Here is a 21,624-nt window from a genome sequence, read left to right on the forward strand (position 1 = left end):
TCGCGGTAGTTTTCGACGATTTCGAACCTCTCCCCGGAGACATTATGGCGGTGTCCGAGGCGCGACGGTCTCCGCTGTGCTGCCTGTTGATGCTGGCGTGGTGTACGGCGGCCATCAGCGCGGCCGATCCCGGGCAAAAGCTGCGGATCCTCGGGGTCTTCGGTCACTCCGGGAAAAGTCACTTCGACGTTTTCAAGCCGCTGCTCCGGGAGTTGGCGCGCCGGGGACATAATCTGACGGTGATCTCATACTTTCCGAGAACGGAGGCGGACGTCGCCGCGGAGCCCCTGCCGAATTACAAGGACATCAGTCTGTTCAGCGAAGGATCTAGCGTGCTCGTCAACGTGATCGACCTGCGATCCGTCGACCATTCGTACCGGCGGCTGTTCAGAACAGTATTCCGGATGAACAGGCTCGCCGCGCAAGCCTGCGAAACCGGCTTGAGTAATCCCCTCGCGAAGCATTTCGTCGCGTCCCAAGAAGAATTCGACCTTGTGATCACGGAAAGCTTCAACACCTATTGCTTCTTCGCCCTGTTCCACTGGCTCGACGCGCCGTTCATCGAGATGTCCACTCATCAGCTGATGCCTTGGGTCTACGAGAAGCTGGCCATCTCTCACGAGGCATCGTACAAGCCTGCCATGTTCGCCCGCGTCTCAAGGCCGATGGGTTTTCTAGATAGAATGTGGAACGTGTTCACTGTATGGCTTTTCACCAAGGCCGCCGACACGCTGTATCGATGGCGCGATCAGAGTACCGCGGAGAAGATCTTCGGGCCTGGTATCCCGGATTTGACGGAGAGAAGCAGAAACGCCGCGTTGATGCTGGTCAACACGCATTTCAGTCTTCATGGTCCTCAACCGTACCCTCCGAACGTCGTGGAGGTCGGCGGAATGCATATTCCGGAGAAAAACAATCCCCTGCCAGAGGATATTCAGAAGTTCCTCGACGAGGCTCGGGAAGGTGTGTTGTACTTCAATCTCGGCTCGATGGTCAAGACAGCCACCATGCCCGAGGATAAATTGACTGTTATGTTGAACGTGCTCGCCTCTTTTCCCAGGAAAGTGATCTTGAAGTGGGAGACCGACGAGCTGCCCATGAAACTCGACAATGTCCTTGTGAAGAAGTGGCTTCCTCAATTCGACATACTCAGTGAGTAAAGCTGTCCTTGTTGTTGGTTACGCTTTCGCGCGGCGATGTGCCCGTGAAATGAATGAGACCGAGGCCGAGGTGTCTAGGCTAGGTTAGGTCAGTCTATTAAGATGCTTCTGCGTTTTCATACTGTGACTGCCTTGCCGGACATTCACCTCCGGTTCATAAGTCAATGGACAGACGAATCTTCAAATTTGTTATATTGTTTAACTCTTTCTGCATTGACCCTAGAAGAATCTTGACGTTATTTTCGGGTCAAACGGGGTATTTAACAGTATACTTCGCAATAACAAATAATTAGGAAGCGTACTTACGGACTTATTCGCGAGTGAAGGTCGATGTATTGATCCGGCGGTGTTAGAGTGAAAATTACTGCGGTGTATTGGTCCGGTTCAAATTTTTATAAAAATTCCACCGAGGTTTCTTTTTCTGTGCCGATTCTAGACGAATTTCGACATTATTTACGGGTCAAGTGGACTATTTTGCAACATGGGGCATATAAAATTTACATTATATTTCCATTAAAATTTACATTATATAATCCTTAGGAGGGGACATGTTTTGTTACTGTACAGTTGGTGATGCTTGGATTGATTTAGATTCTGATTTATTTTTTTAATTGTATTTTTGACGTACTACGACGAATGGATAAATTATTGTAACCAATTTTTTGATTATAGAAGTTTTTCAGTTTCTCAAAGTTTCTATATCGCTCGCATAATCTGTAGGATTGATTTACCGATAAGGCGTGTCAGAGTGTTTTTATATTATCTAGTACAGATAAGAATAATTCTGAGAATGTATTTTTGGCTGACCTCTACCAGTGGCTGTCACGAATGGTCTCTTTATAAATAGATCATGTTTACACCAGCGGTGCTACTAAATAACACATGCTCGTCGATCTGAGAAGCGAAACGATTTTCGAATGATCGTAGATATTTAATCCTCGACCGTAGTTGATGGATAGTGCATATTCTCAATATTGGTTTAACAATTGTATACACTGGCTTATTCATCCGTGATGATAGCGAAGTAGGCTTAGCACTCGGTTGATTACAAACGTATAAAATTGATAAGAATATCTGAAATTAGCTGTTCAAAATTATGATGCGTTTACATGTCTTAAAGGGGTATTCCCCTAAGAATTCTTTTTTTAACGGACGAAATTATTTTAGAATTTTTTTGAAGGAAACTAAGAAACCTGTCTTTGTGAAATGGTGCACATTTATTTACATACTCTTATCTCATGTCCAGCACACATTTAAAATTGCTATTATTTAAATTACAGTAATTATGAGAAATCAAACTAGACATGGGTTTGCAAAGTTGCACGACAATTCCTACTGAAGTAATTCGAAATCTAAAAAACGAAATGATTTTTAATTAGCATGTCGGCAACTGTTATATGCGAAGCGATTATCATTTTTTGAGGGTGACCCCAATTTGAAAAGCAAATACAGATTGCTTGTGCCTATATCTTTAACCTCAAAAATATTTTTCGAATATTCTAAGAAATAATTACTGCAGTTTTAACGATAAAAATGTACGGAAAAATTCTTCACATATTCGAAGTGTATGTTAATAAGTCGTCGAAGTTTCATAAAAATGTATCGCTTAATTTCCCCCAAAAAAATTCCATAATATCCTCTAAAACGCACCGAGGAAGAAAAATGATAATAGTTTTAGGCCAAAATTAGTTGACTCTTGTTTTTACTAAACAATGTTTTCTTTATGTAGAATCACTTCCAGCTCTGTTCATATTTTATACAAACTTTGTTTTCAATTTTACATATTATTTACGTACACTTTACATAGTATTGTATTTTACAAATTTCTCATATTTCTACGATATAATATTCACGCTTGACCCATTTAAGAGTATAATTTAATAGAATTCTGTTATCAGAAGAAATGATGGTAGCGAACCTGTGAAGCTATTATTCTAATAATTCTCGGAGTGTCGTATAATTTTCTCCGCCAGTGTGTTACCGGATCGGAAGTGCCTAATTACGGTCACGACGAGAAAAAGTTTCGATGCCGTCAGAATTCGGCTTGACCGACGGTAATTCGGGACGTGTCGCAGCGGACTTCTTAATTTACGAGCCGAGAATAGCAAATGGATCGTTTGTCGTTCGTTGATTACTGCTACTGACCATTGCGTAATAGCAGGCTGCGCATCAACCACGGCATCCCGTCTGACAGATCAGCTTTGCTGGATGCTATCGGTATTATCTTTCTTCTTTATTCATCAGGTATCTGATATCCATCCACACGTACCATATACCGCTCTACGCGTTGCGGACTGTTACGTATGTCGCCTATGAAAGAAAACAAATTTTTGCGCCTCGTCATTGGAGGATCTCGAATCATCCGAATCCACAAGTCATCGGCGCTGGCACGAAATAGTTGTCGTGCGTGGCCGAGAGTCTGGATCGCTCCCAAAAGTCGTACGCTGGTCACTATAGACGCTGTCACGTATCGGAGCGCGAATGAGTCAATTGGTACTCGGTTGTTGCATCAGTGTCCGCCAGAGATCCGGCTAGGTCGCGTCGAGCCAGTTCCTCAGCGTCCATCATGTCGGTTTCGCGAGCGCAATGGGTCCTCCTGTGCACCCTTGCGCTTCTCGCGTGTTGCTCGGCCCGCGTGGACGAGCCCGAACGGAAGCTGAAGATCCTCGCAGTGTTCGGTCACCTGGGTAAAAGTCACTTCGACGTGTTCAAGCCTCTGCTGGAAGAGTTAGGGCGTCGCGGTCACGAGCTGACGGTGATCTCCTACTTCCCTAGAACCGAGAAGGCCAAGGCCGCGGAGCCTCTGCCGAACTACAAGGACGTCAGCCTGGTCACGAAAGACCAGGAATTGTTCATAAACGTCGTCAACCTGCACAACGTCACACACCCGCGTTACGCACTCTTCGCGAACATCTTCGGGCTGAACTACATGGCCCAGCTGGCTTGCGACGCAACCTTGAAGAATCCTCGCGTGAAGGAGTTCCTCGCCGCTGGGGAAAAGTTCGACCTGGTGATCACGGAGAGTTTCAACACGCGTTGCTTCTTCGCTCTGTTCCATCGGCAAGACGTGCCTTTCATCGAGATGTCCACGCATCAGCTGATGCCCTGGGTATACGCCGATCTAGGCTTCTCCTCCGAGGCCAGCTACAAGCCGTCCATGTTTTCGCGGTTGCCGATGCCGATGAACTTCGGGCAGAGAATGTGGAACGTGTTCGCCGATGTGTTCGCGACTGTGGTAGCGAAAACTGTGTACCACTGGCGCGATCAGAGCGTAATAGAGAAGTACTACGGTTCTGATGTACCTAATCTGAAGGAGATGAGCAGCAACGCTTCGTTGATGCTGGTCAACACGCATTTCAGTCTTCATGGTCCTCAACCGTACCCTCCGAACGTCGTGGAGGTCGGTGGGCTTCATATTTCACCGAAAATCAATCCCCTACCCCAGGACATTAAGAAGTTCCTTGACGAGGCCCACGAAGGTGTGTTGTACTTCAATTTCGGCTCGATGGTGAAGACATCCACCATTCCCGAGGATAAATTGACTGTTCTGTTGAACGTGCTCGCTTCTTTACCAAGGAAAGTGATCTGGAAGTGGGAGACCGATGATCTGCCCATGAAACCTAACAATGTCCTTGTGAAGAAGTGGCTTCCTCAATTCGACATACTGAGTGAGTAAAGGTGTTCTTGTTGTTGGTAACGTCTTTCCGTGGAAATGTGCTTGTCTAATGAGAGAGACCAAGGCCGAGGTATCTAGGCTAGGTTAGGTCATGTATTAAGAGGCTTCACCCCCCGGTTCATAAGACGTATTGTTCCGGCGGTGGTTGAGTGAAAATTTTTTAATTACCGCGGTGTATTGGTCCGGCGGTGGTCCAGTAAAAATTTTCTAATTGCCGCGGTGTATTGGTCCGGTCGAAATTTTTCTGAAGTTCCCACTGCTAATAGGTACTTTCTTCTTTGTCGATCCTGGACGAATTTAGACATTATTTACGGGTTATGTAGGCTATTTTACAACATGGGTCATATAACAGTTACATTATATTAATCCTTAGAAATTTTTTGTTACTGTACAGTTGGGGATGCTTGAATTGATTTAGATCCCCATCGATCTTTTTAATTTTATTTTTGACGTTCTCCGATGTATGGACAAGTTATTGTAACCAATTTTTTGATTATAGAACCTTTTCAGTTTTTCAAAGCTTCTATATCGCTCGCCTAATCTGTAGGATTGACTTACCGATAAGTCATGTGTCAGCGTGTATTTATCACGTACTCCGATGAGTGGATAGAAACCTCTCAGTATTGTGACCGATCTTTCTGTGAATGATCATCGAGGAAGCCGAAGTTTCGATGATATTGCTTAGAAGTTGTTCGGTTTTATGAAGCTTCAGTGTCGTTCGGCTAATCTTTAGGATTGACGTAAAGCCAAGTCGTGTGTTAGATTGTCTTTATAGTTTCTAGCACGAAGTGAATAGTTTAAAAAATACGCAGGGTTCTTTGCCCGCACAGTACGTTCTGACCGTTGCCGGTGCATGTGCGGATCGCTCCGAAATTATCAGTGTTACGTAGATAGGACGTATCATGATCGTTTCACGATCCCGATGGCTCCTCCTGTGCAGTCTCGTGCTTCTCGCGTGCTGCTCGGCCAACGTGGACGAGCCCGAACGGAAGCTGAAGATCCTCGGAGTGTTCGGTCACCCGGGGAGAAGCCACTTCATCGTGTTCAAATCTCTGCTGGAAGAGTTGGCGCGCCGCGGCCATGAGCTGACGGTGATCTCCTATTTCCCTAGAACCGAGAAAGCCAAGGCCGAGGAGCCTCTGTCGAACTACAAGGACATCAGCCTGGTCACGGAGGAGCTAAACATGTTCGTGAACATCGTCGACCTGCACGTCATCAGCCACTCGCACTACAGACTCATCTTGGACATGCTCTGGATGAGCCAGTTGGTGCAGCTGGCTTGCGATGCAGGTTTGAAAAATCCCCGTGTTAAGGAGTTTGTCGCAGCCGGGGAAAAGTTCGATCTGGTGATCACGGAGAGCTTCAACACGCGTTGCTTCTTCGCTCTGTTCCACCAGCAAGAGGTGCCTGTCATCGAAATATCGACGCTTCAGCTGTTGCCGTGGGTATACGCCGATCTAGGCCTTTCTTCCGAGGCCAGCTACAAGCCGTCTATCGGTTCGCGATCCCCGAGGCCGATGAACTTCTGGCAGAGAATGTGGAATGTATTCGCCGATGTATTCATGACTGTAGTAGTTAAAACTGTGTTTTACCGTATCGATCAGAACTTAATAGAGAAGTACTACAGCGGTGGAGTTCCTAAACTGAAGGAGATGAGCAGCAACACTTCGTTGATGCTGGTCAACACGCATTTCAGTCTTCATGGTCCTCAACCGTACCCTCCGAACGTCGTGGAGGTCGGTGGGCTTCATATTTCACCGAAAATCAATCCCCTACCCCAGGACATTAAGAAGTTCCTTGACGAGGCCCACGAAGGTGTGTTGTACTTCAATTTCGGCTCGATGGTGAAGACATCCACCATTCCCGAGGATAAATTGACTGTTCTGTTGAACGTGCTCGCTTCTTTACCAAGGAAAGTGATCTGGAAGTGGGAGACCGATGATCTGCCCATGAAACCTAACAATGTCCTTGTGAAGAAGTGGCTTCCTCAATTCGACATACTGAGTAAGTAAAGGTGTTCTTGTTGTTGGTAACGTTTTCGCGCGGAGATATGCTTGTCGAATGAAAGAGACCAAGACTGAGGTATCTAGGTTAGGTCAGGTATTAAGAGGCTTCTGGGTTCTCATACTTTGACTGCCTTGGCGGTCATTCACCCCCGGTTCATAAGCCGTTGGTCATCCATATCGATGACTGTTCGCCTAATCTTTAGGACTGACGTAGCGACAAGGCACGTGTGTGTTTCTACATTTTCAGGCACCGCCCGAATAGTTTAATGAACGTGAATCATTTTTTCTGCTGGAATCGTATTTCGTCTAATTGTGACATTTGTTATCGTTGCGGAGCTAGTTAAACTTACTGCAAATGATAGCGTCATACTTATGCAAACAATATTCCTTATGTATCGGTATTCTCGGGTACCGTGACGTATCGATGATCAAACGAGTCAATTTGTACGCGGTTCCTGGATCGGTGTTCATTAGATCCTCTGTTCGCATCGCATCGAGCAAGTTCCTCATCGACCATCATGACCGTTTCACGATCATGCTGGGTCCTCCTGTGCACGCTCGTGCTACTCGCGTGCTGCTCGGCCAACGTGGACGAGCCCGAAAGAAAGCTGAAGATCCTCGGAGTGTTCGGTTACTCGGGGAGAAGCCACTTCATCGTGTTCAAACCTCTGCTGGAAGAGTTAGGGCGTCGCGGTCACGACATGACGGTGATCTCCTATTTCCCTAGAACCGAGAAAGCCAAGGCCGAGGAGCCGATGCCGAACTACAAGGACATCAGTCTGGCCGGCAACAAGTCGGACACCTGCATAAACATCATCGACCTGCACGCAATTCACAGCCCGAGATACAAATCCTTCGGGGACCTATTGTTGGTGAACTATATATCTTACGATGCTTGCGAAGATGTTTTGCCACATCCTCGTGTTAAGGAGTTCATCGCAGCCGGGGAAAAGTTCGACCTGGTGATCACGGAGGCTTTTTACTCGAATTGTTTCTTCGTATTGTTCCATCGGCAAGGCGTACCTTTCATCGAAGTGTCCACGCATCAACCCATGCCTTGGGTGTTCCATAACCTGGGCTTCTCTTCCGAAGCTAGCTACAAGCCGTGCGCTATATGTGTAACGTCGAGGCCTATGAACTTTGGGGACAGAATGCGAAATGTGTTCTTCGATGTGCTCGCGGCTGTAGTAGGCACAACTGTCTTTCGTTGGCGTGATCAGAGATTGATGAAGAAGTACTACGGTCCTGATACTCCCGATATGTACGAGATTGCTGGGAACGCGTCGTTGGTACTGGTGAATACGCATTACAGTCTTCATGGTCCACATCCGTTTCCGCCGAACGTCGTGGAGGTCGGCGGCCTTCATATCCCACAGAAAATCAATCCCCTGCCCCAGGACATTAAGAAGTTCCTCGATGACGCTCCCGATGGTGTATTGTACTTCAATCTCGGCTCTATGGTGAAAACCGCCAGCATGCCCAAGGACAAATTGACTGTCGTGTTGAACGTGCTCGCCTCTTTCCCCATGAAAGTGATCTGGAAGTGGGAGACCGATGATCTGCCCGTGAAACTCGACAATGTCCTTGTGAAGAAGTGGCTTCCTCAATTCGACATCATTAGTGAGTAGAGAAGTCCGAAGATTCTACTTACACTCCCTAGAGAAGAGATTCTAGTCCTTTTTCCCCTGGAGATTCCCCGAGAATTCTTCAGAAGATTATTGATATCATTAAGCTTAGCAAATTGAAATTTATTTTTCAATTCGAAGTTTCGTTCCACTGTAATCACGCATCACTTTTGAACCGGTGAATTCCTCGCCGTAAAACTTCGATTTTTCGCATTTCCGTGTTAATATGCGCAGGATCATTTGAGAAAAACTTGAAAATTTGTGGGCTGCTAAGGTGAAGTTTGACCCTAAATTTTCTAGTACAATGCGACGAGTGGATAGAGATCTGAATATAAAATATTTGGATGCAAAACTTTTGGCATTTTCTCGTTTCGGATTATACAGTGTAAAGTTACAAATTTTCTGGGTTGCCAAGGAGAATTGTAACCAGAATTGTGCAGATTTACTCCAGGAATTATAATTACAAAGTAATTGGATTACATTGTAATTAAATCATATTGTAATTTATAATTCAGATCTTCGATCAATTAAATTACAGTGTAATTCGTAATTGCAATTCGAGCACAATTATAAAATACTTTACTATTAAACTACATCAATTATAAATTACGATATAATTAAATTAAAATTAAAAATTAAAGAATAATAAAGTAATAGGTAATAAGAGGTTGAAAAATCCATGTGAAGATTTCAAACAGAAACATACCTCTACTTTACCTGGCTTATGATATATATTAAAGGAAAAAGTAAGGAAAATCATCTAATGAGACTCATTAAGGAAACATTAATATGATATGCAAGTAAAATGAAATACATTCTCTGATAACAAAAAACTGAAAAAAGGAACGTTTTTAGCTTATCCCTGACTAATATTAGGCCATACCATTATTACGAACAAGAACGAGAAAATTCTTCAAAGTTCTGGGCTATACATAATTTGGAGAGCTGTATTTTAATTATATTGTGTTTCAATTGCACATCTGATTAAAATAATTAATAATTGAATTAATCGAAAGGTTTAAACTATGTAATTCAGTTACGACGTAGTTGAATTCCTATATAGTTGAAATACAATGTAATTCAATTGTGCAATTGAATTACAACGTAACTGAATTACCACAACTCGGATTGTAACCTTAAATTTTCTAGTATAATGCGACGAGTGGATAGAGATCCTTCATTATTGCATATTTATTATTGCATAATTTCTAATTTTTACGATAGCCGTAAAGAACAGGCACGTGTCAGAGAGTTTTTGTAGTTTCTAGCACGATAAGAATAATCTTTAACAAATGTGTTAAATATGGCTGACCCTGACCATTGACTGTTACGAATGGACTCTTTGTAAATAGATAACGTGTCTATCAGTAACGCTTCTGAACTACAATGGCATTGTCGATCGTGGAAGCGTAGCGATTTTTTAATGAGTTGGTGCATGTTCGGAATAAAAAATTTTTAATTTAAAAATTGTTTACATTCCTGGCGATGACTGATAGGCTTGCCACACGGTTCCTTACTGACGTGTAGAAATAAGAGTAAATTTGTAGTTCGTATGATTTGACATAGATTAAATAGTTCAATACCAATTGAAAATTTCTACCAATCTATTGACGTATGCGTTGAAAGAGTATATTGACAGAAAAATAAAATTTTATTTCAGGTTAAACAATCAATGTCAATGTGTTACCAAAATAAGTAGACAAAATACGAAGACATTTGCAAAATTGGCGACTACTGTTATCGCACTCCCAACTCGAGATATTAAAATCGTTAAGAGAGGACATGCATTGTTATCAAACCTATGCTTATTTTAGCTGATCTAGGCAGTTTTTATTTTAGTCGAATATCCGCAGTCGACACACGGTGACAATGAAACGTCACATCTGTTTATTTAAGGTTTCCATAACTTGCAAAATATAACCTATCGGCATACAAAAAATTGGCAGAGGAACTCTAATGTACCGCTTCGTTTCGCGCAAATTACGAAACCATTAAATAACTCTGGGGTGACATCTGTTTGCCGCGGAGTGTATCAATTGAACGTGTATTGAATACATGTGCAGATTCGAAGTCTGACGAGTCTGACAACACACGAGAATCGACATTCTAACGTGACAGGTTAATGTAAACATAACACCGATCACCGATTCCAGTAATTATCGGAACGTGTCATAATTTGCTCCGAGTGTCTCAGAAGCGGCAGATCATGTTCGCGACGAGACCAGATTCCGACGCAGTCAACTTTCGGACTGGTCGGCGTGTGAATCGCGAACCCGAAAAAATCTACGAGTCATCGCAGAGTCGTGACATGCGTGACATTGGTTACCGTTGTCGGCAAACGTCTGGATCCCCCGTAAACTGTCAGTGTTATGTAAATGGTGTTGGCCGCTTGTCGGTATCCTTGCATACTGTGACGTATCGAGGCGCGAACAAGTCGATTTATACGCGGTTCCTCGATCGATGTTCGTCAGAACCTCTGTTGCATCCTATCGAGCAAGTTCCTCGCGGACCATCATGTCGGTTTCACGATCATGCTGGGTCCTCTTGTGCACGCTCGTGCTGCTCGCGTGCTGTTCTGCAGACGTGACCGCGCCCGAGCGGAAGCTGAAGATCCTCGGGGTCTTCGGTCACCCGGGGAGAAGCCACTTCGTCGTGTTCAAACCTCTGCTGGAAGAGTTAGGGCGTCGCGGTCACGACATGACGGTGATCTCCTATTTCCCTAGAACCGAGAAAGCCAAGGCCGAGGAGCCGATGCCGAACTACAAGGACATCAGTCTGGCCGGCAACAAGTCGGACACCTCCATAAACATCATCGACCTGCACGGAATCTACAGCCCGAGATACAAATCCTTCGGGGACCTATTGATGCTGAACTCTTTTTCTTACCATGCTTGCGAAGCTGCTTTGACAAATCCTCGTGTTAAGCAGTTTCTCGCAGCCGGGGAAAAGTTCGACCTGGTGATCACGGAGTCTTTCAACACGAATTGTTTCTTCGTATTGTTCCATCAGCAAGGCGTACCTTTCATCGAAGTGTCCACGCATCAACCCATGCCTTGGGTGTTCCAGAACCTGGGCTTCTCTTCCGAAGCTAGCTACAAGCCGTGCATTCTGTGTGTAACGTCGAGGCCTATGAGCTTTGCGGACAGAATGCGGAATGTGTTCCTCGATGTGTTCTCGGCTGTAGTAGGCACAACTGTCTTTCGCTGGCGTGATCAGGGATTGATGAAGAAGTACCACGGCCCTGATACTCCCGATCTGAACGAGATGGCCCGGAACGCGTCGTTGGTACTGGTGAATACGCATTACAGTCTTCATGGTCCACACCCGCTCCCGCCGAACGTCGTCGAGGTCGGTGGCCTTCATATCCCACAGAAAATCAATCCCCTTCCCCAAGACATTAAGAAGTTCCTCGATGACGCTCCCGAAGGTGTATTGTACTTCAATTTCGGCTCTATGGTGAAAACCGCCAGCATGCCCAAGGACAAATTGACTGTTGTGTTGAACGTGCTCGCCTCTTTCCCCAAGAAGGTGATCTGGAAATGGGAGACCGATGATCTGCCCCAGAAACCTAACAATGTCCTTGTGAAGAAGTGGCTTAATCAGTTCGACATACTGAGTGAGTAGAGATGTTCGAGGTTTCTACATGCATTTCTCAAGAGAAGAGATTCTAGTCTTTTTGTCTTGTGATTCCCCGAGAATTCTTCGGAAGATTATTGATATCATTTATTTGTCAATTTTCGTTCCTCTTTAAACACGCGTAACTTTTGAACCGGTGAATTCCTCGCCGTAAAATTTCGATTTTTCGCATTTCCGTGTTAATATACGCAGGATCATTTGAGAAAAACTTGAAAATTTCTGGGCTGCTAAGGTGAAGTTTGACCCTAAATTTTCTAGTACAATGCGACGAGTGGATAGAGATCTTAATATAAAATATTTTGATGCAAAACAGTTGGCATTTTCTCGTCTCGGATTATACGGTAAAGAGTTAGAAATTTCTGGGTTTGCCACGGTGAAGTTTAACCATAAATTTTGTAGTACAATGCGACGAGTGGATGCATATCTTTCATTGCTGCATATTCATTACTGCATAACTCCTAATTTTGACGATTGGCGTAAAGATAAGGCATGAGTCAATGTCTGAGTATTTTTACAGTTTCTAGCACGAGGGGAATAATTAAAAAAAATGTGTTAAACTTGGTTGACCTTGTTCCAATGCCTGTTAAGAATGAATTCTTGGTAAATAGATAACGTGTAGAAGTGGACAACATGGAGAAGTGATATTTTAAGTGGCTGTCACGCCATTTTAGAAATTGAATAAATTGTTAGGGCTACGAGAGATTGAATTGTCTCGAACTCATGCTCGACGCAGAAGTGCGAAAGACTTTAAATGACTTTTCTTCGAAACCGACTTTGCTCGAACTTCCGTGACGGTTTTCTCGAAAACAAGAGTATCGATTCTTTTCCAATTCGTGCTGCGCGTTCGGAACATCCTTTGCTGGCTTCCCTACACTTATCAAGTCAACGTTTCAAAAACTGTATTAGTTTTGTCACTTGAACGTAACAGGAACCACAGATAGAAGTTGAAAATAAAAATAACTTTTCTAATTTACAGTCCCCCGACAATGGCGACACGTTGACAGATCACAGAGTTCCATGTTTTCTAATGAATAAAGAAGCCGCCAGCCTTGAGTCAAATCACTGAGGCTATTCGGGCAATTGTAAGCGTTCTGACTTTTTATTGATAGTTGCCAACAGCCAACAGAAGCAGACATCATAACTGTCATACAATACAAAAGAGATTCTAGAAGAGATTCTAGTCCTTTTTTCCTGGAGATTCGCCGAGAATTCTTCAGAAGATTACTGATATCATTAAAATTAGAACATTCAAATTTATTTTTTTCCACTGTAATCACGAATTACTTTTGAATCGGTGAATTCCTCGCCATAAAACTTCGATTTTTGGCATTTTCTTGTTAACATATACAGGAATATATTGAAAAGAGTTAAAAATTTCTGGACTCCTAAGGCGAAGTTTAACCCTTTTTCTAGTACAGTGCGACGAGTGGATAGAGATCTTAATATAAAATATTTTGATGCAAAACTTTTGGCATTTCCTCGCCTAGAATTATACATTAAAGAGTTTAAAATTCAGGGCCGCTAAGGTGGAAGTTTAACCCCAAATGTTCCAGTACAATGAGTGGATAGAGATCTTTCGTTATTGCATATTTATTATACCATGACGAGAGAAAGTTCCATCATGGTCAGGTTTCGACTTTACCAACGCGATCAGGTTTGGGAGGTTCATTGTCGTTTGTTGATTACGGCTGCTAAGCATTGCGTAATGTTAGACGTAATTAAACCACGACAATCTCACTGATATCACTGATCAATCTATCCCAGGTACACCCGATATCCATCCACAAGTACCCGATATAACCGCACATGTTCCAGAACGTCGGACGTCTCCTCCAATCGCGAGAGATTTCGTGGCCCGTGAAACCCTGATCCCCTCCAAATCGAGATTCTCATGAAAATGAGTAATTAATACTCGATCCTCGAATATCGTTGCCAGTCAGAACTTCGGTTGCCTCGCGTCGACCAGGTTCCTCAGCGTCCATAATGACGGTTTCACGACCCCGATGGGTCCTCCTGTGCACTCTGGTGCTTCTCGCGTGTTGCTCGGCCCGCGTGGACGAGCCCGAACGGAAGCTGAAGATCCTCGCAGTGTTCGGTCACCTGGCTAGAAGTCACTTCGCCGTATTTAAACCTCTGCTGGAGGAGTTAGGGCGTCGCGGTCACGACCTGACGGTGATCTCCTATTTCCCTAGAACCGAGAAAGACAAGGCCGAGGAGCCTCTGTCGAACTACAAGGACATCAGCCTGGTCACGGAGAAGCAAAGCTCGTTCATCAACATCGCCAGCCTGCAAAACTTCACGCACTCGACGCATGGAATCTTTCACAACATCTTCATGATCAAAGACATGGCGCAGCAGGCCTGCGAAGCCGGATTGACCAATCCTCGCGTGAAGGAGTTCATCGCAGCTGACGAGAAGTTCGACCTGGTGATCACGGAGAGCTTCAACACGCATTGCTTCTTCTCCCTGTTTCATAAGCAAGACGCGCCGTTCATCGAGGTGTCCACGCATCAGCTGATGCCGTGGGTACACACTGATCTAGGCTTCTCTTTCGAGGCCAGCTACACGCCGTCCATGTTCTCAAGGTCGCCGAGGCCGATGAACTTCGGGCAGAGAATGTGGAATGTGGTCGCCGATTTGGTGATGACCGTGTCAGCTAGCACTACGTTTCACTGGTCCGATCAGAGCTTGATAGAGAAGTACTACGGCCCTGGTGTTACCAATCTGAAGGAGATGGTCAGCAACGCTTCGTTGATGCTGGTCAACACGCATTTCAGTCTTCATGGTCCTCAACCGTACCCTCCGAACGTCGTGGAGGTCGGTGGCCTACAGATTCCAGAGAAAAACAATCCCCTGCCCAAGGACATTAAGAAGTTCCTTGATGAGGCGCACGAAGGTGTATTGTACTTCAATCTCGGCTCGGTGATCAAAGCGGCCACCATGCCCGAGGATAAATTGACTGTTCTGTTGAACCTGTTCGCCTCTTTACCAAGGAAAGTCATCTGGAAATGGGAGACCGATGACTTGCCCCAGAAACCTGACAATGTCCTCGTGAAGAAGTGGCTTCCTCAGTTCGACATACTGAGTGAGTAGAGGTGGCTTGTTGGTGGTATTGTTTCTTGCGTCCGGAGATGTCCTCGAAATGAAAGGGACCGAGGTATCTTGGCTAGGTTAGGTCAGGTTGCTAAGAGGATCTGGGTTTTCATACTCCGCCTGCCTTGGCGGACATTCACCATAAGTCCAGTTTGCACGAAAATACAATACAAAATTGTTTCATATATGTAATTACAATTATTCATCAGTACTTTCACCCAATCATAAAGTCGGTGACTAATTCGGTGACCTTTAGTCGAGAGTCTGATATTAGTAACACAGTTTCTTTATCAGCCAGTAATAGAAATTTTGGATTGTATCTTTCCAACTACAGTTTTTCAGCAAAAACATACTGGGGATTAGTCGGCAAAAGTTTTTAATTATAGCAGTGACCACTGATTAAATCGCTTGCACCGATAATTTTTTAGAATACAATCACTAACCATAATTATCTGATAATCTTATTCGATTATTCGATTGTATGTTAATCCATTTTTAAGTTATAGCTGTTCCAAATAATTAATTTCTTTCAACTATGATGTCACGCCTAAGTCGATAACGAGGAATCGACGTTTTGTTATCGAAGGAAGTGGATATTTTTATCGCAAACCGATTTACGATTAAAAACACGTGTCCATGACACGTGTTCTGGATACATACATTTTTTAAAGTTAAATTCTTGAGAAGCTTATGTAAAATTATTTATGTAACTTTCCAAGGTCACATTCTTATCGACGAACCTACAATTAGTTTACAAATGAAGTGTAATCATTTTGAAGCTTCGACTCGGGCTAGAACAAAGAAATTTTAATTATCTCGCTAACAAAAGGAAACGAAAGTCGATCACGTTCCGCGCGCGGTTCATTCTGTGTATCATCAATGGAACTACGTTACATATTACGCGAATATCGATTTTTTTCCCCCGCGGCATGTAACTTCTCTGATGATTATACAACGATAATGAGAGTTCTCTCTGCACCATTTTTTTTCACGACTATGCCTATACAAGAAACCTCCACCTTCACTTGGGTAATGGAAAACGTAAATGGAAAGAGATTTTTCGCCGAGTTGCATTTTAATGAGAATTCTTAATTCCTGTAATTCCTCTCTCAACGCGGCCTTAAGAAAATTAATTTTCGCTTTAGAACCGAAATAGATTGCGGCCTGTTTAACGTACTCGTTATCAGGCGAGGATCGTCTATTCCATAACCAGTCGTTCATGTTGACCGCGCTAAACAGTGATTCATCCGTGATCTGTATTGATGGAAGAAGGTGTATTTAATACGCAGCACGAGCAACCGTGGAACTCGTTTATGCATACCAAGTCTATAAATTACTTCGTCAATAGATATTGTATTTCCGTCTTGCTCTGTGACTCTCAGAATGTGTTGACTCCTGTTCTGAATCCATTCAAAAATACCATTAATAATATTAGTAAAATAATATCAGTTGTTGCTTATCTGTATGTATATTTTACGAAACGTACATACTAGTAAATGATACTTGATCAATTGACGAATCTTGTTTCTTGTCAATCATTTCTTCACTTTTGCGAATATATTTGTCACGTTTTTCTGATTAAAACGAGGCCAAACACGATACAGTTTGTGTCATATTTACCCGTTTAATTGCCGATCTAGTAGAACCTCGATTATCCGAATCATATCTGAATTCTCTATCGTTCGACTAACACGTAAATAGTTTAATCTAAAGTAGACACGACATTGTACGAATCAGTATATTTAACCTAGCATTGTAGCTGTTCTATTATTACAGTTCGGATAATCGAGGTTCCACTTTATCACGGATTAAACGATTAAACGTGATCCAAACTGTATCGTGTTTGGTGTCGTTTCAATCGGAAAAATGTCACGAATATTTTGGTCAAAGTTTCACAAGGAACGATTAAAAACGATCGAGTTTTGCCACCAAATTGCTGTATTCGAGTGACTAGGTCCCGCTAGCAGTGTTCTTCGGAGCAGTGGTTAAGACGATCACCCGCGAAGTCCTTGACCGTGCGATCAAAGTTGTTGCATTGATCGTTGAAAAACAATGTTTCTGCCGTTTCATCTTGCAACGTTTCCTCGACGTTGTCAAACTTGATTTGTGCACTGGTTCCTCGGGAATCTTCTCCGGAGCATTCCGTCGAATAATGTTTCGTAACGAAACGCTTAATATCGTCATATTGGTATCGCCGGTCGGCGGGGATAAAAGGGCACAGAGAAGAACGGATCCCCGGGTGCTCGAAATCGAAATTGAAATTCTACTATTGCGATTGAAATTGATCGAGGCCGGGGAACCGTCGAAAATCGTTGGGAAATATCGAAAGCGGATTCCGAGGCCGAAACGGGCTTCGAATACGCCCCCTTCTTCCCCTCCTCTCCCCCCTCCCCACCCCTCCTGGTATTTGCTGTAGCGCAGAGGCGGCGAGCGCGTCAAATAGTTTAGAAACATTCAAAGCGGCTTTGCATAGTCGAGGAGCTTTCGATGCTTCGAAATGATATCGCGGTGGATGTTGATACTGCAACATGTCCGGTTTCGATCATCGGATAGCGCATTATTCTCCGATTGCTGAATCAGCCGGAGAGGGAGTAATTACCACTTGACATGCCCGTGGAACTCAAATTATCGCCCAGGGTTTTCTAACCGAATTCCGAACGATCGTGCAAAAAGAAGAAAGAATATTCAAAGAGAGAGAAAACAGAGAACGAGGGAAGAAAAATCGTTGTGTGGACTGTATAAATTGAGATAACAATGGCCACCGATGGACCGTATTCGAATAAATGCCTCGCGAAGGGAGCGATCGATGTTACTACTTGTACAGTAAAATAGTTATGAGATTAATGTTGTATTCACTGTAAGACTCGATATTGTCTTCTCGATATATGTCAACGACGCGGGTCTTGCTAGTGTCAAATATCGTGCAGGACACATCTCAGAGCAGTGTTACGTTTACACTCCTCGGCGTGTAAGGTCTCTCGAGCTTGGTGGGTATAGTCCGCGGTAGTGGGGATAATTCCGCGACGATTATCACGCAGGCCTTGGCGACATATACAGAGAAGTCATTGTAATTACACGGTGAAGAAACGGTGACAAAGTAATTTCGTGTTTTTGCGATTTACAGATTAATAACTCGCGTCTCGGCATTTTCGCGAGCCGACGAAATATTCGTTGAACGATTATAGCCTCGATCATTATAACGGCCGGGAGTTTCTCGTGTCTAGGGCGCATTAGAAGGCAACGGTCATCAAGTTGATTGACCGGGTCCTTGAGGAGATAATGATCGCTTCATTGTCGAAAGTAGGTTGAGGGGCGAGGTTGTCCTTCGGGGCATGATTCACCGGGCATGTTCTGAATGCTCCGCCAGCCTCGCTGCGACAAAGACGTTCTTTCGGCGAAGCTTTGGACTCGGTTGTTTGGCTGTTTGGCCAAGGATAAGGCGGCAGGACCACGGGAATTCCCCGGGCCCAGGTAGTTTTGCAGGTTTCTGGCCTCCGTCGAGCGAAATGACTTTAATTAGGCAACTCGCTAACGACTCTGCTGGCAACATAAATCACCGTTAAACCTGCCCCGGGAAGAAGACTTCATCCTGCCCCCTCGGTTGGCCCCTCGTGCACTCCGACCTTCTTCGGCGACAATTTGGGAGTCGGTAGCTTAGGCGGTCGCCTAGTCGGACTTGCGCAATCGATTGCAACGTGGCCGACCTACAAATTGCAGGAAAACGTCTCATAACTTCCAACAATCTCTCTCTGTCTCTCTCTCTCTCTCTCTCTCTCTCTCTCTCTCTGCGACGCGATCTCACCTCCGCGTGATGATCATTATGCAATTATTAAAGGGGAATGCCTGGGCATTCAATCGCAACTGACGCCTCAAGAATTTTTCATAGCGAATTTTACACGTTTACACAGTGTTTCGAGGAACACGTACAAAAATTTTCAGCTCGAAAAATTAATTTTCGCATAATATACCACACCTTCGATCCTTGTCCTTTTTGAGCAGGCGAACGGTGGAACTGATTTCAATTGCAAATTATGTCGGAAATAAAAGAAAAGCAGAAAACACGGGACCGTAAAATACAGTAATACTCGTTGTAAATTCTTTTTCGAAAATTATGTGAAAATTTCAGCTCGAATAATTCATTTTTTGACAAGCTACGAGAACTTCTTCGACATTTTATGACAAGGTGAACCGTGAAATTTGCAAATCACTATAGCGTGCATTTTTTCTTGGAAATTACGTGAAATGTAAAAGTCATGTTAGAACATTAATGGGAATCTTATTTGAAACAATATATCAGTTGGTCTATCTGTGTTTCCATTTTCGAGTGGCGGTACGATATTTCTCGCATTATCGGACATGTGTGATAATCGATTATTGCCAAGCATAATTAGTAAGCGTTTGTGATAGCACGTTCATGCGCGTGACGAGTAATGACATCGGATGACCGTTTATATTACGCAACTCAGGTTTTTTGCACATGCTTAACGTGAGCGTAACTCCGGTGGCCAGCGGGCAATGATTTGCTATTTTTCTTGTTTACGCATTTCTTCATAATTGCCACGAGTATTTCACTATCTATAGTACACTCACCGTGAAAGATATTTTAATGCGCTTTATCCACCAATATTGGGTAACAGCAATCGGTATTAAATGACGAATAATCTACTTTTCATCTGAAAGGAAAATAACGAACGTTCTGGAATTTACTGACACCGGAATTTTTATAAAAATGCAATTAAAAATCTGGAGACTTTTGGGGAAAAATCTGCAGAATCCAATGGTTGCTATTTTCCTCGAAAATATTTATTAATGAAAAAGGTAGAATATGACATACCCGTTTTGACGGTGTCGAGAGAACTTGTAAACGAGAAGAGGGACTGTCGATCTCCTTGTTTCGAAGGAAGCGTCGTCGCCTTATATCGGAGCAATAGTATAATACCGAATTCTGGAAACGGATACGATGCTCACGAAGCACCGGCATCGAGTTGAAGCTTAGGGGTTGGTGTTCCTGGTGGAGGGTTGCATCGCGCGGCCTCCTCGGTGGCCAGATAATCTAGCTAGAAACTGCCGGTAACTCGACCGGAGGGGAGGCTGGGATCGATCGGTTTAATTTTATTATCTCGTCCCGTGACTGCTGTATCTCCTGGTCCCGGTTCCTTGGATCCCCGGCCACCCTCCTCGGTCTTCGTGATCTCGATAAGATCGTGGGGGCAGCGTTTTGCCTCGTATTACATACTTCGCACGCTTTAAGCGCACGCGAAAAGGTGCACGATCCCGAACAGCTGATCGTAACTCCGGGCTCGGCCGTACTGTTTTTACGAAACCGTGGAAATCGTTAATTCCCGCTACTTGATTGGTACAGTGCAACCGTGCCAACTAAAACCCACGTTCGTTTCTTTCCTGCGGTTTTACTTTTGTTTCCGCGTTTCTTCGTTATTTATTGTCGATCAGTAACGTCGGTCGAGACCTCTTGGTTTCGCGATACAAAACAACAAGTTTTCTTTGAGTCGTTCCGTTCAGCGGAGGAGTCCCCTTAATTTATCGGAAGTGATTTATTTAAAAAAAAAATGTTCATTCATTTTTCGACTTCTCCCTTTAAGGGGGTGTTCCAATTTTAGGAATTTTTTTTTTTTGGCACAACTGTGGCACTCTTTGTGTCGAGATTTTGCGGACATATTTCTCGATATTTGAGGTACATACGGTATTTTTCTCGAGTAAAAATAATAAAAATTACAGGAGTTGTGTGTTTTTTTGCAGAGTACGCTTTTGAAAGCTTGTATCGAGTAGAAAAGAACGCGAATAAGTTCGATAAGTACCGTCATATGAACTAATTTCATATTTTAGCAAAATTCGCCGAAGCCAAAGACGTAAAAATGATTTGTCATTTATTGCCGATTGATGTGAAAAGCGCTGTCTCACGCTGATTATTCACCAGGCCTTGTTCCGTGAAATAGTTATCTACGCCTGTCGTTTGAACATCGCGTGACAAATATGCGCTTGAGCATATTAGAAAAGCAGGAAAACCTTGATGATTTCATTGCATTCGAATCACCATCTTTCCTCGAAAACAGACACACGCATCACCTGCGCGCGATGGCGTAAAGTTATTCCGAGGAACGACTAGACTGGTGGATCTTTCTGCAAAATAAAAATTCTTCGTAATCCATTTAGAAAATGTTTATCTCGCATAAAGATCCGTTGTCCGCTGATCAGCCTGCGTGATACCCGGCTGGCAAATAGTTTCGAAGGCGGATGATCGATCTGGTTGATTTTTCGGGAAAAAAATTTGAATACTCCATTCCGCGGGCTGGATCGAACAAACCGGGGGCCCCCGGACAGGTTGATAAATCGACGCCGACTCCCCTTGATCACAGAGCCGCCATCGTTCCATTCACGACATGTTTGCAATCGATTCTGTCAATTCGCAT

At 43.9% G+C, this 21,624-nt stretch overlaps 2 protein-coding genes across 6 annotated transcripts in view; both read left to right on the forward strand.

The window, feature by feature from the left end:
* The first annotated feature begins 29 nt into the window (after window positions 1-29).
* LOC143360495 (UDP-glycosyltransferase UGT5-like) overlaps window positions 30-21,624 on the forward strand; it is a 50,420-nt gene continuing 28,825 nt past the window's right edge. Inside the window, exon 1 of one of the 5 annotated variants that reach the window (XM_076799420.1) lies at window positions 30-1,152. In XM_076799420.1, coding sequence (XP_076655535.1) covers window positions 45-1,152 — 1,108 coding nt within the window. In that variant the 5' untranslated portion in view covers window positions 30-44. Of the gene's footprint in view, window positions 1,153-5,723; window positions 6,841-7,352; window positions 8,463-10,933; window positions 12,084-14,074; window positions 15,189-21,624 lie in introns of those variants that run through there. The other 4 variants (XM_076799421.1, XM_076799423.1, XM_076799419.1 and 1 more) reach the window with 4 other exon arrangements.
* Window positions 3,560-4,859, forward strand: LOC143360496 (UDP-glucosyltransferase 2-like). The gene has a single exon (XM_076799424.1). The coding sequence runs from the start codon at window positions 3,727-3,729 to the stop codon at window positions 4,834-4,836; it is 1,110 nt and encodes a 369-aa protein (XP_076655539.1). The 5' UTR covers window positions 3,560-3,726; the 3' UTR covers window positions 4,837-4,859.

This window comes from Halictus rubicundus, chromosome 13 (genome assembly GCF_050948215.1).
Source record: "Halictus rubicundus isolate RS-2024b chromosome 13, iyHalRubi1_principal, whole genome shotgun sequence".
Taxonomy (NCBI): Eukaryota; Metazoa; Arthropoda; class Insecta; order Hymenoptera; family Halictidae; genus Halictus; species Halictus rubicundus.